Here is a 17,584-nt window from a genome sequence, read left to right on the forward strand (position 1 = left end):
AAACCAGGGTAGCCAGCATTTACCAAGAAACAGGTATCAGAAGACCCTCTAGTGCCCTTCCAGATTCCAGATACTTCTTTCACCCTACTCCTCCACCGTTAGGGTAATCATCCTAAATTCTCACATCAGTGTGAAATTTTAACAGGGAAAAAAGTAATAGTCAACACTTCCAAATAATGTCTGTACAGTACAGGGTACTGCACTGCAGACATGTGCGCAGTCTTGCCAATGATAGTACTACTTTTCTTCAGCTTAGCAGGTTGTGAAACATCCTAGATCCCTTGAGGAGCGCTTTCCAAGTCTGCAGTTGCACGTTCTCCAACAAAAGCTTTGGGGAAAATGCCAACCTTGCCATTGCACTCTCCTTCCAGCCATTCTTCATTCACTGATGAAAGGAAAAGTATTGGTTGATTTCTAAAACAAGCACAGAAAATCACTCCACATGGCAACCCCAGTTGTGACAACAGGGAAAAGTGAGTTGAGGTAAGAGTGAACATGGAACTTGGCCATCTAATTAGTTCTTATACACGACAATGGAATGCAGAAGAATGAATTACATTTTTTTAAGTTAACAGAAAAAAGATAAAGGTTTCTTTTAACAACTTTGTGCTTTGTTGGGCATCTTTGTGTTTGACTATAGGAAACATACATGCCGTTGGCTAGATATATTAATAATGTTCACTAGTGAATGATCAAAGGATTGGGAATTGGAGCTAATGATGGGTTTAGTCCACTTTCATGAAATACAAAGACTTACAGCTTCTATTTTGAGCCTGTAGTAAGTGCAGGCTTTGTACCAGACTCTATTCAGTCCTCAGGATGACTCCATTGTAGATGTTGTCCCCAGCTTACTAAGAAAAGGACGACCCAGACAAACAGTTTGAGGCAGCAAATACTGGACAGCCTAGGTATCGCCTCCAATAACCGAATCCCATCTCCCACACCACAAAGCCAACGCTTTGGATATAAGACATGTAGAACATGTAAGACATGTTCATGTTTGGATGTAAGACATGTAGATCACATTTGCGCACTGGTGCTTGGGTCCCATACCCCAGAAATGCTTGAAATAGTGTTGGGGGTGGCTGGCCATCTGAATTTTCCCCTAAAGTTCCTCCAGGTAACTAATTGCAGACCACTGCCAGTGTCCTAGTCATGGGCTGGAAGCATTCGTCTGTCTCAGGTCCCAGGAGTGTATGAGAAATGCACACTTGTAGGCTCCACCCCAAACCTGAGTCGAGTTTATAAAAGTTAATATACAAAAACCTTAAGTGAGATTAGGAGGCTCAAAGAGATTTCTCACCCACATGCAAGGCTATGCACACTACAGAATCCAACCCAAGAGATGCCTTTGTGGGAAGCAAGGCTGCTTTGCAGCCCCAGCAACTACTTAGCCAGTAAGAGTATGAAAATTTGCTGGGTTTTATTCTGGAGAAGTTTGCACTGGACTCCTTGAGACCATTCTTTCGAACTGCTTTTTGTTTTTAAAACATTTTTTGCAGGGGAAATAACCCAACTACTTACTAGTGGTGGTCAACTGAATCTCCAAGTACACGTTAAGGTTTGAGAACGAGATAATTACAACTGAACTCACACCAGTGCTCAGCAAGTACTGTTTATGCTGAGTTGTTTTCTATTTAAGTGTTGAAGTTTCAGGATATTAGATGGGTAACTTCCTGAGTTAAATCCACTTAGACTTTCATATATATCATAGTACTCCACCTCACCAACTCTATCTAGAAGGTTATTCTGTGTGTGCTCTTATTTTTATATCATTCCCACCCCCAAATAAGCTCTGGACAAGTTAGCTAACTTGTGGATACTGACATTCAGAAAATGGCACTGGGAGTTACTAAACCCCGTTCTTACCACTGAGCTTCCATTCTCCCTTGGGGAGGTGCACTGGCCATGCGCTCTGCCTCTGTCTTTTATTACTCATGTTTTGAGTAAATTGCCACACACTTGTATATTCCCTACCTGTAACCTTTTAAATTAAAATTCAATCTGGGTTTTCTGCTATAAGTGGTAATAGTATTCACTCCTGTCTATTTGCTCATCTACAACTTGAGGTACAATAGTGCTGCTCAGCTCGGTCAGTAGACCAACATCACCAGGAAGTTTATTAGAAATGCAAATTGGTGGGCACACCCTAGACTTCACTCAGGATCTCAGAGAGGGACCAGCGAATTTGATTTCACAAATTGTAAATGATGTTTGGGCAATACTCGAGTCTGAGCCACGAAGAGCTCTCTCCTTATGATTTCAACTATTAATGTGTCTGATTTCCTAGCAGAATCAGTAATCACTAGAAATGGCAATTTAGAACAGCTGCTTTTAAAACAAAATTTACCCCATTTTTCACTCATTTTTGTGAAGTATGTCAAGAACACAGTTTGCAGAAGATAAGTATCATGTGGCTTAGTGCACAGGGGAATGAGACTCCATCGCTTCCAGAATATTGACCTCTTTAATAATCAGAATGCTATTCTAGGCTGCCATTTGTTGCTTCTTTGTCCTCAGCAGCAGATGGAAGATTCAGCACTCACTTTTGCTCCATCTAGCAGAAAGCCAGGAAGGAGACTAAAACCACTTGCTACAGCTTGGTTCGCAGGTTATTAGTTTGTTCTCTTCCCTTGAATTTATTTCTGTGAATTAGTTTTTGTCACCCAGGAGTAGCACTTACCTATTGATATAACCAGGATTACATCGCCTTCCAGAAAGTCTAGGTCTTCTGGCTGAGTAGCCTCATAATTGAAGAGAGCTACTACTTGGCTCCCTTCCTTAAACTGATCTTCTGTTGTCTGGTTATTAACATCAGATTTTTCATTTTCCTTGGGTTCATCTGGAAAACCTTGGTCACCCTGAAATACAATAATAAAGGGCCTGTTAATTTTCCTGACCAGTGGACTTTGAACTTCACTAAAGGAAGTGGTAAAATGTCAATATAGCACCAGGATACAAACTCCTAAAGCCAAGTTTGTGATCAGGCCCAGCATGTATTCCTTAAACTAAGAAATCCTGGCATCCTATCTATCTATAAAAAAGTGGAGAAAGGCACTGTTGTTACTTTCTTCAGATGGAGAAACAAGTAAGAGACAAACTTGCTTCCTCTTCCAATCTAAACTACCCATAAGTTGGACCCCAGGTCAAGCATGGTTTCTTACTTCCAAACCCAGCCACCTTTCCCCAGCACCCACGACATGAGGGACCTTGTTAGAAATGTATAAGGGTTTGGAAAAGGACTACTTCTCCTTGGTGGGGGCGGGGGAGGGGGTGGCCTAGCCAGCCTGGAAGAGCTTTCCTAGCATGTTGATCTCCATGGTCTCCATCAGAAACTCCCTGAGGTGAGGTCCAAGAATCTATTTCAACAAGTCTTCTTGATATTTTTGGTGTTGGATAATGTTTGAGGGGCCCCATGCAGTGCTGTACTGTCTTTCTAAAGCTGTATTAAAGGTCTTGTTTTCTCTAATATGTGTTGGTATGCCTCTCTGTCACCAGGATGGCCATTTTCTACTCACAGATGTTGAAAAAGAAGAAGGAGGTAGTTTGTAAAGATGTATATCATTAGAACTTAAATCAACATTATCCTGGTGATTGGCTGCCTGCTATTATGAATATTAACAAGTTCTAGTTTGCTATTGCTATTTGCTCCATTCCTGGCAGGTTCTCTACTGAAAGGCACTGTACTGCAGTGGGAATGGCCCAAAGAAGTCCAAAGACTTGGTTTGTACCCCAGCTCCCCAGCTCCCTGGGTGTGTGTCCCTGAGTAAAACCCCATCTGACTCTCTTCCCTCACCTGAAATGAAGGCTAGAAGAATTAAATGAGATGACATTAATGGTTTACATTTATTGAACACTTACTTTATGACCGTATGATTCAAAATATAAGTAATTTAAACCTGGATAAAGATGGGTTCCTGCATAGCCGATACTTCTAAGATGTCAGATCATTTCCCTTTCCTTCTTCAGTAAGTGAATGAGCACAACCTGACTTGTTGACTCCAAGAGTAAGCGATAGTGATAAAGACCATTCCAGAACGACCTCTGAGGCAGGGCTGAGTTCCCGAAAGACTATTGGTGGTTTGGGGTAGGTCAGCCATATACAGCCAGATAGCCGCTAAATAGGACCAAAATTAACAATTGAAAACAATCAAAACAAAGAACCCTTTAAGTGAAGTCATTCACTTGTAGAACAGAACCCTTTGTAGGCAGAACCCTTTCCAGACTATATTGTAGGGACTGGTGCAAAGACAGATTATTGGAAATCCTGGTGTGACCCTGTAGATGCTCATGGGCCCCCTGGCCCTGGCACTTGTGCCTTCACCTCCCACGTCAACCTGAGGCACCAGGTGTCTTTGCTCCAGTGGTTCCATTCCCTGAATGTGGTTTTTGAACTCTTAGATTCAAAATATAGAGTCCATTCCAGGATCTTCTACCACCTCCATCTTTAATTCTTCCTCTCCTACTCTTTTTTTTCCTCCCCCGCAACAAACATTTGATTTGCGTGAGAATCTCCCAAGATTCTCAGGGCCTGTTAATTTTCCTGACCAGCAAACTTTGAGCTTCACTAAAGGAAGTAGTAAAATGTCAATATAGCACCAGATACAAACTCCTAAAGCCAAGTTTGTGACCCTTCTCTAATTAAGCAGAATCTCCTGCCCACTTTGAGACTGAAGGCTTGGTAGGGGAGAATTCTAGCGCTGAACCCCCAATGCAGGGAGGAGGGTTTGGAAGAGACCTTACTTCCCCCTGGGGGTGATGGCCTAGCCACCTGGAAGAGCTTTCCTGGGATGGTGATCTACATGGTCTCCAAGCTCACTTGTAGTGACTATTTTGGTGAAAAATAGTCACCAAAGAATTCACAAGGATTTATTATTTCACTTTATGCCCCCTAGACTGCTATAACTCAGATGTTCAGCCCAAAAGTGCTAATGCAAGAAGAGGTCGGTAAAGAGGAAGAGCTGAAAGCATCACAGAAACCCCAGCTAATGACAATTTGGTCAGTGGAGCCTGTGGTCTTAATCACTTTGTGTCCAGGACTCTGGAAGGGAGCTGGTTTCTGAAAGGAAGTCCTGAGGCAGCGTTCCTGAGCCCCAGCCTTGTTGCTGTGCCTCACAGACCATCAGCCCAAAGCAACACCTGACCTCATTCCCCTTCCCGCTCAAGCCCTGTTCCCTTTCCGGCCTCGCCTCCCATACACCACTCTCCCCGCATGGTGACCTTGAACCCTGAGCCCTTCACCCACTAATCTGAAGTCTGGCCTGTGCTCTCCTAGAAGAGGTGACCTAACCTCTACCTCACACTTTTTTTTTTAAAGGTTTATTTGTGCATACAAGAACTGGGGTACAGACCAGAGGTGGGGGGGGCAGTGAGAGGATTCACCAGAGACAGAGTGGGAAACAGAACAGGCAGACTGACTGAAATACATTGTTGAGGGGAGCAGCGGCAAGACAGGAGAGGGCTGCTCGCCATGTGGGTTGCTCCCTGGCTGGCTGGGGATCAAACTCGTGCTGCAGAGGCTGAGGACAGTGTCACAGTGCGGTGCTTAACCCCTTGCACCACCAGGGAGGCCCTACCTTGCACATTTCTCTTTTTTTTTTTTAATTTTATTTTTATATTCCCCATACAATTGCAAGCCCCTTATTTTGACCCCAATCCCTCCTCCCCACCCCCCCATAGTGTGTCTCTGGTTCACAGTTGTTTGTTGATTTTGATTTTTTCTTTCTTATAGTTATTCTTTTTCCTGGTCCCTTATTTAGGTTTTCTAGATTCCTGCTATGAGTGAGACCATCCAGTGTTTTTCTTCTTCTTTCTGGCTTATTTCGCTGAGCATGATCCCTTCCAGCTCCATCCATGTTGCTGCAAACTGCATGTGTTTATCTTTTTTGAATGCTGAGTAATATTCCATGGTATATATGTACCACATCTTCTTGATCCAGTCATCTATTTTTGGGCATTTGGGCTGTTTCCAAAGCTTAGCTATTGTAAATAGTGCTGCTATAAACATAGGGGTGCAGGTGTTCTTTGGAATTGATGTTTCTGTGTCCTTTGGGTAAATACCTAGGAGTGGAATTGCTGGATCATATGGAAGCTCTATGTTTAGTAGGTCAAGAAATCTCCACACAGCTCTCCATAGTGGTTGGACCAGTTTGCACTCCCACCAACAGTGCAGAAGAGTTCCTTTTTCTCCACACCCTCGCCAACATTTGTTGTTGCTAGTGTTTTTAATTATGTGCCATTCTCACTGGTGTGAGATGGTATCTCATGGTAGTTTTGATTTGCATTTCCCTGATTGCAAGGGATGTTGAACATTTTTTCATATGCCTATTGGCCATTTGCATTTCCTCTCTGGAGAAGTTTCTTTTTAGCTCTTCTGCCCATTTTTTGACTGGATTATTTTCTTTGTTGTTGTTGAGTCTCCTCAGCTCTTTGTAGATTTTTGTGATCAGTCCTTTCTCATTAGTGTTGTGTGCAAAAATGTTCTCCCAGTTGGTGGGGTTTCTCTTTGTTTTGGTTATTGTCTCTTTTGCTGTGCAGAAGCTCTTTAATTTGATGTAGTCCCAGCTGTTTATCTTTGCCTTCACTATCACTGCTTTGGGTGATGTGTCTGTAAAGATGTCTTTGAGGTGCATGTCATGTAGTGTTTCACCTATATTTCCTTCTATATATTTTATGGTTTCAGGTCTTATGTCTAGTTCTTTAATCCATATTGAGTTGGGTTTTGTGCATGGAGTGAGGTAGAAGAAGAAGGTGAAGAATGACGGAATTCAAGTTCAAGCTATGACTTTGTGAATGGCCAATGTGTGGGTCCTGAGAAAAGGTTTAGAAGAATCCAGCACTTCTTTGATATCAAGCTGCTCTGAGCATAGACAGATGTAGTAGGCTCATACAAAGTGGTACATACAAAGGCTTTGCTGGGCCTCACTGCAGCAAAAGGGCCAATTATTATAAAGAACTATTTCCATATGCTGTGAAAGTAGCATTTTTTTTTTTAATTAGTACAGAGTCTGTAGCCTAGGGGTTAAGTCTCAGCACTATCATTCACTGAGGCATGAGTTTGATCCCCAGCCAGTTTGCTACCCCCATGGCACAGCAAACCTCTCCTGTCTTGCCTGCTGCTCCCCTCAGCAGTGTATTTCAGTAAATCTGCCTGTTCTGCTCCCCACTCTGTCTCTGGTGAATCCTTTCACCCCCCCCACCCTGAACACCTCTGGCCTACACCCCAGTTCTTCTATGCAAAAACAAAAGAAAATAATAATAAATAAAATTAGTACATTTGGAATCAAAGCAGAAGTTTTGGAACGCAGAAGAAGCCACAGTTCATATAGGGGAGATTAAGTGGGCTCTGTTGCTCCCTTGGCAAGCCTTTTCTGATGACCTTGCTGATAGTAGCAAACCGTCAGATAATTCAGTGGAGCAGCAGGTGGAAGGGCTCAGAGCTTTCTTGGGGGCTGCTCTTCTCTTGTAGAAACCCTCTCCTGGTTTCAGCTGGGTGAGGGTGCAGACTAAAGGGAGGCAGGGTTGCCACTAGTTACCACCATGTCCTTGACACCACACATGGCACCTGGCACACAGAAGGTGCTCAATACGTGCAGAGATGTTGAGGAAGAGGCTTGCTAGAAACATGACCGCAGGCGCCCTGGGGATCACTGCACTCACCACGGTGTACTCACACCACAGAGTCAGGCAGTAGTTTTTCACATGCTCCCAAGCATCCTTCATGTTCTCTGAAAGGGGGACCAGCTTATTGCTGTCTCGAGATCGATAGCTGGGTGGGAATAATGAGAAAGAACCAAGTCAGAGAATAGCAACTCCAAACCACCCTCTCCTCCTGGAGGTCTCAGCTGCACACACCCTGCACGGAGCTCACCTGAGCTGAGTGTGTTCTGGCAAGAGCTGCAGTTTCTTAGACACTGCGTCGAGGACCTGGCTATAGGGCAGCCCCAGCTGCGTCTCCAGGATCACCGTGTACTTATAATGCACCTTGAGGGTGTAGGGCATGGGAACGCTGAGCTGTACCTCCTGAGGGGGCGGGGAAGCAAAGGTTACTCAGGAGTGCCTGAGGTCTCCACTTTGGAGCATCCTGAGTCACTGTAGTGGCCTGGGGTGGCATGGCAAGCACTCTGTGTATCAGGGGAGAAGCCAGCAGGGCACACGAAGCATCTTCAGATGTCCTGCAGCCCAGCTCTTGCTGGGCGAGGAATTCCCACTGGGTGAGATCTAGCCCAGCAGCTATAGACAGGAAGCATGTGGCTGGGGGTAGGGGAGACTGTTGAGGAGGTTCTCAGCCCATGGAGTATGTGTGTGGAAGCAACTGGCTCTGCCATCCTTTGGGATTCACCCATCCAGAGGGACATGCCGTGGTGAATGGCCCACCCTTTGCTACTACTTGAAATTGTTGAAGGAAAAAAACCATTACCTTGGGCTCTTCTTTCTCGTTCTGACCTAAAATGGGCACAGGAAGGAGTAAAACAAAAGATGGTGAATGAACGCTCTTGGCCAGCCCCTGCCATTCACAGAACCGAACCTCTTGGAACAGGCACTGAACTCTCCCCCTTTTGTCTCTGGACTGGTTATTAATCTCAAACAGTGGGGTAAATCCTACTCTGGGGAAGATGTGCAAGGCCAAGCTGTGAATGTATCAACAAACCCAGATTCTAAGGACCACAGAGTTCATGATCACAGGTCATCAGACCACCACCCACCCAAGGGAACAGCCGGGATCCCCGGAGCAGTCTCACCAGTGACCTTGGAAGCACCACAAAGCAGACTGTGTGAGTGAGCCAGGGGGCACGAGAAGAAACCAACCACATATTTTACCCCTGCCCTTTGTTTTTGTGTCTTTTCGAACGTGCTTAATACATGAATCTCGCAGCAGGCAGCAGCTCCCATGGGAGAAGTATGCATAAGGGTGTTCACTCTAGGGGTACGTGATCAAAAGAGACGACTGCTCCCAAACAAAGTTGACCACTACAATCACCACCTAGGGCGACAGATACTCAAGCTCACTCCAGTCCTAAGCAGTTAGAATCAAAAGCCTGTGAATCTATGTTCTTAAAGTCTCCCTAAGTTGTATTCTGCTCCCTCAGCCCATCCTTGTTCTTGGGGGAGGTGTGCAGAGGGTCAGTGAGTTTTATGAATCCTGCTTTCAAGTGGCTCAGACATTGGAAGAAAAATGTATATGGTGAAAAGGGCGCAAGACAAGTACATGGGGCAAAATGTGAACAGTAGGTGAACTTAAGTGAGAGGTATCAAGTGTTCATTGTACCACACTTTCAACTTTCAATTTTTCTGTAGGCTTGACATTTTTCAAAAATTTAAAAATGGGAGTGGGGAGCAGCCCCAGGGTTCTGATGACCAGGTGAGGGACAGTCATCAATCTGGAATCTGGACAAACCACCTCTTCATGCATCTCTGCCTAACGCGCGTATTCGAACGCCCTGAAATGGCATTGGCGTCAGGAGCCCATCACGGCCCAAAGCCGACCTCTCCTTCACAAACACCCTGGGTTCTGTGTCTGTCCCTCAGGACTCTGCAGGCACAGTGGCTTCTTTTCCAGGTAGGATTCCCCAGACGTTTGAAAAGAGCCACTCCACCCCCCCTGAGGCAAACATGCAAATACGTCAACCTTTCCTTCTGGCATGCGATTCAGTGTTTAATGATGGTGGGGGTTGGTGACTATTGAGTCTGGAAGCACACATACTCTCCTGAGTCACCAACACACTCGCCCACGCCCCCCTTTACCCAGGCCACATTCTCATCGGGCCATGTTCTCCCATGTTCGCACAAGATCACATACACACAAGCCCGCCCATGTTCGCACAAGTCCTTGAGTGTGCTGGAGCAGGGTGAAAGAAAGGTTATCTATTTCATATGTCCTGAGTGTGTGGTGCAGGAAAGATGGGTTCTACGGTGGGGTGGTCCCAAGTAGAGGGAAAAACAGGTAGTAGAAACCAGAATCCCCTGCTTGGCTGGAGAAGTATTCTCTGCCAGGAAGCAGCCCCAGCATGCCTGCCCCTGCCTGGTATGTGGCTCCAGGAACACTAACCTGATGACAACGGGGGTCTCCCAGGGGCGCTGGAACTGGGAGGAGCTGGGACGTCAGACTCCAGAAAGGTTTCCTGGAGGGGACAGAGGAGATGATCAGAATCAACACTTAGACAAAGTTCTTAGCAGGAAGAGGAGGGGAACTGAGAGGAGACACTAGAGTCGCATGGGAAGGAGTCACATGAAAATGACTTCCTGAAAGTTGGGGTGATGCTGAGGAGACTAAATACTGATTAAAGGGAGAGGCATGGTTGGCCTAAAGAGAAAAGAAATCACAGTAGAAATAAAAATCCTAGCCCCCACCTAGTAGCCTTTATGACTTAGTCACCCCTTTCAGCCACATTGGACATTGGCTGGCCTGGATGGAGGGGTCTTCTGTACCCTCTAATTCCACATTTCGTCCCTTCAAAGGAAAACTTCTCATATGTGTAGAATTTAAAACTTTCAAGTCATCTGGATCAGTGACTCTGAGCAGTGAGGGCCAGGCCCACATACAGGACACAGACCACACAACCCACAGCCGGGCTCTGCCACTGTCAGAGCCAACACTGGCAGCCAGACTGGCTGAAGGCAGGCCGTTGAGGGGTGATGGCCAGCGGGGGTGGAGGGTGGCAGTTTCAGGTGCTGGGGCTGCCCAGGCCTACTCAGATCTGCTAGAGCAGCGCTCTCTCTCCCTCCACTCCCCCAGTGGCATTTCACCAGCCAACACCTCGAATCTTCTTCTCCCATGGAAGTGGACACACCCGGGAAAACCTAACCTCCATAAACGATAGGTTTGGGGTTCCACCTTGACCAGGAGGAATCACAGAGGTGGGTGGACCCAACAGGTCCACCGCTCTACCCAGCTGGGGTTTTCCTTTCTCCCAGGGGGCAGCTCTGGGCAGCCAGTGACAACTAAAGACCAACTCAACACCACTCAGGATAGTGACTCTTCAGTGATCACAACTGCACCTCTTTCCCTCTGCCCAGTTCCCCACCCCCAAGAGGTCAGGAGATGGTGGGAGAAGGGTCAGACCTTTGTACTATGTTACCTGGGGCTGCTGTTGAGGATGGATCCGTAGCTCCACTGGCTCGAGGTAGTTACAGGGAACAAGCCCCTTCTGCAGCGCAATATCACAGCGTCAGAACAAGGAAGCAGAAGCCCCGTCAGAAGCCACAGCAGAGCAGCACAGGCGCGGGAGGAAGGGCAGACAGAAGCAAGAACTTAGCTATCTGCACATAAGGTCCCCCGCGCGGGCTCTGCAGCAGCACTGCCACGAGCTGCCAGGGCCCAAGCCCCACAGCCTCCCCCCTGCCCCGCCCCCACCCCGGGCCCGGGCTCCGAGTACCTGCCCGTTGAACATGACCGTAGCCCAGTTGTCGTTGCTCTTCTTCAACACGAAGACGATGTTCCCTGGCATGACCTGGAGCTCCTCTTGGGTCTTAGGCACAAACCCAAAGAGCACTCGATGGGCTTCTCCCTCCAGAGCCCTGCGGGGTGGGTAGGAGGGAGACACCATGACCTGCCAGTGTCCAGGTTGGACCCCATGCCCTCCCAGCACCTCGGGAAGCCACAGGGGACCAGGAGCCAGAGAACTCCCCCAGGCTCCCTCCACCACCACGTCTCATGGCCAGTGTGACCCTGAGCAGGCTGCTGGTAGGGCTCCCCAGGGGGCTAGGCTGCCTGTGAACCTGCTCCACGGTCACAGCGCAGGGAGCCGCGAACAAAGGAAACACTGGATAACCAGGCCTTGCCATCCTGGCCTCCCTTCACTTCTAGAAGGAAGGCTCCTGTGCTTGGCCAGCTCCCAAGTCCCAGCTGGGCTGATCTGGATCGTGGCAAGGGGAACAGCCCCAGGTGGGAGACAGTGAGAGCCACTTAGGGAGAGCAGGTGTTGGAGAGGGGGAGAAACCCAAGCCCAGTGGTCCAGGCACACCTGGGAGGGGGTGAGGGGCAGGAGTCCGGGGAAGTGTGGAGGCTCTGAGGCTGCCTGTCTGTGGGTGCTGCACTGGCATTTCCCTTCACCATTTCCAGACCCACTTTGCCCTTCAGGGCCCTGGGGCTCGGCTCTGCCGGGAATGTGTGGCTGGCTTCAAGACTGCCTGATATATTGGGGTTCCAAGGCTCTCTCACTCTCCCTGGGCTTGGGGTTCCCTCTTGCTGACCCCCAGCCCTCCTTTTAGTTTCCAGCTTACAGACTCCTTGGCAAAGAGTTTCAGAATGAGCCAATCCAGCCCCTCATTGTTACAGTTGCGCTGGAACGTTCACACTTTTTCATGACATTTTTTTGTGGGTTGGGGGAGCTAGGCTTGCTTCTTAGAGCAAGTTCTCAAGAAAGCTGTAGGTTACGGCCTCTTTTGTTTCTCATCTCACAGAATGCCTTCTTTTTCTTGAAGCCTTCCTCTTCTTTAGCAAACGTGCCCACAGCAAGTGAAAACCCCCCACACAGAGACGCCGCTTAGCTTCCCCGTCGGCTTGTCTGAGGCCAAAGAGTATGGCTCCCCCTCTCCTGAGGGGAACTCATGTCCAAGCCTGGTCCTGTTGCTCGGGGTGATTTCAGGGGACCCCTCACAACAAGGGCAAGGGACACAGTGTAGCTGCAGCCAGGCCCCTGCGGTCACCACAATCAAGACACACATGCCCATCATATTCCATTCTAACCCTGAACACAGAAGGAGTCAACATCCACACTAAATCCCACAAGCCACGGCCCCTGACACAGCTTCATCCACTTCCTTTTATTGCCATCAACTCAGGCTTGGAGCTTGGGTAGTCTGCGTGTCAGTCCATGTCCAACTTACCTGAAGGTTTCTGGTGTTTTGGGTCTGGGCGGAGGCTCAGCTGCCTATTGAACAGTAAGAGAAGTGAAGAGGGAAGTACAAGCAGGAAGGGAAGGGGAGGGAGAACAGACTGTTAATGGTAACTTGAGCCTTCTTCCAGGCCAGAAATCAAAGAAAGCATTTCTGCTCCATCAGAACACGGCCCGCCCGGGGAGAGGCCGCCGTGTACCCTGACTAAATAAAGGAAAATAACACCTCCCACCAGGTCCCTGGCTACAGGTTTCCCCAGCACAGCAATTCATCTTGAGCGGACCTGGTTTCTGGAGAGGTTTAACTGTCACGGAGCAACATGTCTTCAGGAAGGCAATTTTGACCTTGAGCTCTGACCTTTTCCAAGGACAGGTTCTAAAAACTGTTCTATTATTAATGTCTGCGCTGTCATTGACACTCGGGTTTTTAACCAACTATAGAAATGATCCCTGAAAGCACAGTCTTACTTGTGGGTATTAAAATCGACTCAAGATCCACTGGCCAGGCAAGAATCTCCTTTCAATACGTGTCCCCTGTTCTGCCCTGCCCCCCAGGAGTCCAGTTAGCTCCCTGGGGTTTCTTCCTCCTCTTCAGTCCTCTGGCTGCTCTAAGCCCAGGGCACCTCTTCCCACAAGACTTTCTTTTCTTTTCTTTTTTTTAAAGATTTACTTATTTATGCATACAAGAACTGGGGTGTAGGCCAGAGTGCAGGGAGTGAGAGGATTCACCAGAAACAGAGTGGGGAGTAGAACAGGCGGATCTACTGAAATACACTGCTAAGGGGAGCAGAGGGAGAGACAGGAGAGGTCTGCTGTGCCATGTGGGTCCCCTCCCTGGCTGGGGATCAAATTCATGCTGCAGTGGCTGGCAATAGCTTGACAGCGCTGAGACTTCAACCTCTGCACCACCAGGGAGGTCCCCCACACAAAGCTTTCTTCAACCTCATTGTGAAGAAGGATCCAAGCAACCCAAGTCTCTGTCTCTGTTGCTCATCCCAACTTCCAGAGCCCAGGGTTGGTCCCATTCTGAGCCCGCTGTCAGCATTCTGTCCCTGGTGGGCTGTCGGTGCTTCCAGGGCAGTCGCCAGGTATGAGCAGGCTGGCAGGACCCTCCCTCTTCTAGTGCTGACCCCACGCCTCCCATCACAGTTCTATTGCCACGGAGCTTGTGTTTTCCTCCGTCTGACTTACCAAAACTGTTTCTGTCACCAGGAAGCTCTGCCTTCACCTCTCTACACCCAGTCAACCAGCCAGTCTGGACCCACCTCCCTGAACACAGCTTGGGTCACTCTGAGCACTCTTCCATTCCCAGGGGCCTTTCCTGCACACAGTGGCTGGATGGAGCCAGAGAGCCCACGGCCTCAAGCTCCTACTAGCTCCTATGTCCTAGAAGAGGCTGTGTCAAAAAGCCTTTGACAGCATGCATTCAATTCTCTGAGAGAATGGTCAAGGCTTCAGGAGAGACAACAGTAGATGTCTAAGAACTTAGAGAAATAAGAGTGGTGTTGTGGGGAAAGCAAGGAGCTGGTTTCTGAGGACTCGGGGTTTAACCTGAAACTGCCTTATCCCTATCAGTCATGGTACCTGACGATAGGTTTCATGTCATGTGACATGATCATCTGGTCATGTGACCAGGGATGGCCAGGTACACTATCCCTCCCCCCCTTCCCTCGCCAGCAGTGGAAAAAACCCTTAAATGAGGCCATTCAGCATAAATATTGTCCCCAATCAGATGTTTCACAGAGAACTCTGAGAAGGACAGGACTGCCTCACCTGTGGCTGCAAAGGAGCAAACCCAGAAAAGCTGTCTTGATCCACCACAGAAGCCACCACCTGGAATCAAAAAAGGAAGGCATGAAGGCCCTGCCATCACTGCTTCCCACGTTTCTATGGTTTTCTCAAGACCCCTCACCTTTCTTATACCCTCAGGCCTTTTTCCCTGGAGCCTGGTTCCAGAAGTGGAGAGTGGCTAAGGTTTGGATTGCTGGCACCTGGATTAGAGGTTCTAGAAATGTGTACCTGTCCCACTCCCACTGACCCAGCAGGCTCTTTCTCTCTCTTTGAATTTTTTTTTAATTAAAGTGAAATTCCCATAGCATGTGATTAACCATTTTAAAGTGAACGATGCATAGCTACAGTAGCCAAGAGTTGGAACTATCTGCATTCACATTGAGAGGTGAATGCAACGGAATCATATTCAGCTATAGAAATAAAGAGGAAACCCCACCAATGGATAGACCTCGAGGGTATTATGCTTAGTGAAATAAATCAGATGGAGAAAAACAGATACACAAAGTTAGTATGATTTCACTTACGTGACAGCTAAAGAAAGAAAGCAAGTGAATGAAATAAACAAATGAAACAAAAATAAACTTCTAGGCTCCAAGACCAAATTAATGATGAGCAGAAGGGAAGAGGGACATGGTGAACTGAACGTAGTATATACAGACGTGGACTTTTTATATAACAATGCAAACCTAAAACTTTTCTTTTTTTTTTTTGAAAAAAAATGTAGATTTATTTATTTTTTTTAAATAATAAATTTTATTTTTATATTCCCCATACAATTGCATCCCCCCCATTCTGACCCCAATCCCTCCCCTCCCACCCCTGCCCCCCTAAAAGTGTCTCTGCAAACCTAAAACTTTTCTAATGTTATAATGCGATGTTACTGCAATAAAACTTTTAAGTAAATAAGGTGAATATCGCAGTGGTATCTAGTAATCCACCATGCTGTATTTAGTAAGCTCTCACCTCCATCTAGTTCCAAAACATTTTCAACATCCCAAAATAAAATACCATGTGCATTAAGTAGGTAATTTACATCCCCTCTCCTAGTACCTGGCAATCAATCACCGATTTGCTTTCTCTTTCTGAGCATTTACCTACTTCAGATCATTCACACATGTGCACTTATAACACGTGGCTTTTGCGTTTGCCTTCTTTCACGTAGCATCATGTTTTTCAAGGTCCATCCATGCAGTGTGTGTGAGTGCTTCGTTCTCTTTATGGCCGAGTAATATTCCATTGTGTAGCTGTATCACACTTTGTTCATCCGTTCATCCCTTGATGGACAATGAAGTGTGCCCACTGACCCAGGCTGCTCTCTTACATTTGCTCCTGGGCCCAGTTACCCTGGAGTTACCCAGGCAACTTCAGCCCCTACCACCATGTCAGAGTGAATGTAGTTTTGGAAGGGAGCTGCTGGCTCACTTCGGATCATTTCTGAAAGGCTTTCCAACCTGGATTCAATAGGAGCACCATTTAGAAAGGCATCTAATCACAGTAGGGCTTCAAGAATGTTTAGCCAGAGGATGCCAAGCAGGGCTGTTTCCCGAGTGTTAACTTCAGTTAACAAGTGTCTTATAGCTGTTTTCTCTCCATTGGCTCAGGCACCAAGACTCAGCATCCTGGAAGTAACCTCGGGCCTTGAACCCAGGGTCAGGCAGGAAGGGAGGAATAAGAGCTACCTGGGGAAAATAAACTAGAAGGCGGCACAGTCTTTTTAGCAGCCTGCACACCATCAGCAAACCTCTCCCTGTCATCCCAGGGCAGAACCACAGCAGGAAAACACTTTCCTGGATCTTCTCCACTGTACTCTGGCCACAGGACAGCTGAATGACCCCACTCACCGTGGCCTTGCCTAGGTAATCCTTCTTGGCCAGCTGAGCCACCTGTTTCTCATTTGGTCGAAACAGCTTTCCCACTGGGATCACCACTGGTTCGTACAGCTTCTGTTTCTAGAACACAGAGAGCATCATATTTCCTTACCACCCATCCTAGAATGGATGCAAGGATCATTAAGATAAGCGTCCAAAAAGTACCTTTTCCAAATGTGAAGGACTGAATTGATTATGTCAGAGTGTCTAAGGTAGGAACAGTGGGGTGACTATCGCCTTTCCCTGACAGGCTGTGTAGATACCTGTTGTGTTGTTGCCAGGCAGTCTTTTCCCTGGGGATCTGCCCCGTCCCCCTATGTGGCTTTCGTGGAGCTGTCACTCACAGCCCTGGAGTGTGGCTTCAGACACAAGCAAAGCCTTGTCAGTGCTCTCTTGGGATTGGCATTTGTTGATGCGGGCTGGCATATACAGGCTGACTGGAGTCCCCTGTTCCTAGTGTTTTATATCAGATTTCAAACTAGCTTCATTCTCTGGATAGTTGCACCATCGTTCATATAATCAATGCATTGGCAGTGAGAGCCATCACATGCTTGGCACAGAGCCTTGAGGCCTCAAGGACTTGGTGGTGAACAAGTGACACAGCTTCTGCCCGTGTGCCCAGCTCCAGCCTCAGCCTCCCTCCGCCCCTGTGCTGCCACGGGGCCCCAAGGCAGTGACCAGGCCAGGGCTCTGCTGTCCTGACCTCCAAGCCTTGGAGGTCAGCACCACCCGAATGAGGATTCTACTTGGAAAGACACCCCAAAATCAGAATTACCCAGATCCCAGAGGAAGGAAAAGCCCCGCTTTCGTGGCTTCTTGATCTCTGTGTCTAGTGAAACAAATAAAAGCCCAGCGAAAGCATCTCACCATCCCGCCTCTCCAGTCTACTCACCCAGACACATTCCATAGCTTTGTCGATTTTGGAATGTCTGGGCTCCGACTTCATGCTCATGGCCAACGCTAACTGTTCTTCAGCCTTTTTCCATTCCTCCCTCTTGGCGTACATGAAAGCAATATTATACAACACCTGGAAAAGAACAGGCCACAGCACAGACCTTGAGGCTGCTCCAAACTTGGTCCCAAGGAAGA

The 17,584-nt window shown here is 47.6% G+C and overlaps 1 protein-coding gene across 3 annotated transcripts in view; it reads right to left on the reverse strand.

Moving 5' to 3' along the window:
• Positions 1–228: 228 nt before the first annotated feature.
• The window catches only part of NCF2 (neutrophil cytosolic factor 2), a gene marked incomplete at its 5' end in the record, with an annotated part of 32,980 nt that continues 15,624 nt past the window's right edge, over positions 229–17,584 (reverse strand). Inside the window, 12 exons of one of the 3 annotated variants that reach the window (XM_084249100.1) lie at positions 229–385; positions 2,684–2,861; positions 7,660–7,768; positions 7,871–8,022; positions 8,420–8,445; positions 10,049–10,121; positions 11,079–11,147; positions 11,376–11,517; positions 12,829–12,872; positions 14,610–14,669; positions 16,469–16,576; positions 17,388–17,522. In XM_084249100.1, the coding sequence (XP_084105226.1) occupies positions 273–385; positions 2,684–2,861; positions 7,660–7,768; positions 7,871–8,022; positions 8,420–8,445; positions 10,049–10,121; positions 11,079–11,147; positions 11,376–11,517; positions 12,829–12,872; positions 14,610–14,669; positions 16,469–16,576; positions 17,388–17,522 (1,209 nt within the window). In that variant the 3' untranslated portion in view covers positions 229–272. Of the gene's footprint in view, positions 386–2,683; positions 2,862–7,659; positions 7,769–7,870; positions 8,042–8,419; positions 8,446–10,044; positions 10,122–11,078; positions 11,148–11,375; positions 11,518–12,828; positions 12,873–14,609; positions 14,670–16,468; positions 16,577–17,387; positions 17,523–17,584 lie in introns of all 3 variants that reach the window. The other 2 variants (XM_084249101.1, XM_084249102.1) reach the window with 2 other exon arrangements.

The sequence above is a fragment of the Talpa europaea genome (genome assembly GCF_964194135.1).
Source record: "Talpa europaea genome assembly, chromosome: 12".
Taxonomy (NCBI): domain Eukaryota; kingdom Metazoa; phylum Chordata; class Mammalia; order Eulipotyphla; family Talpidae; genus Talpa; species Talpa europaea.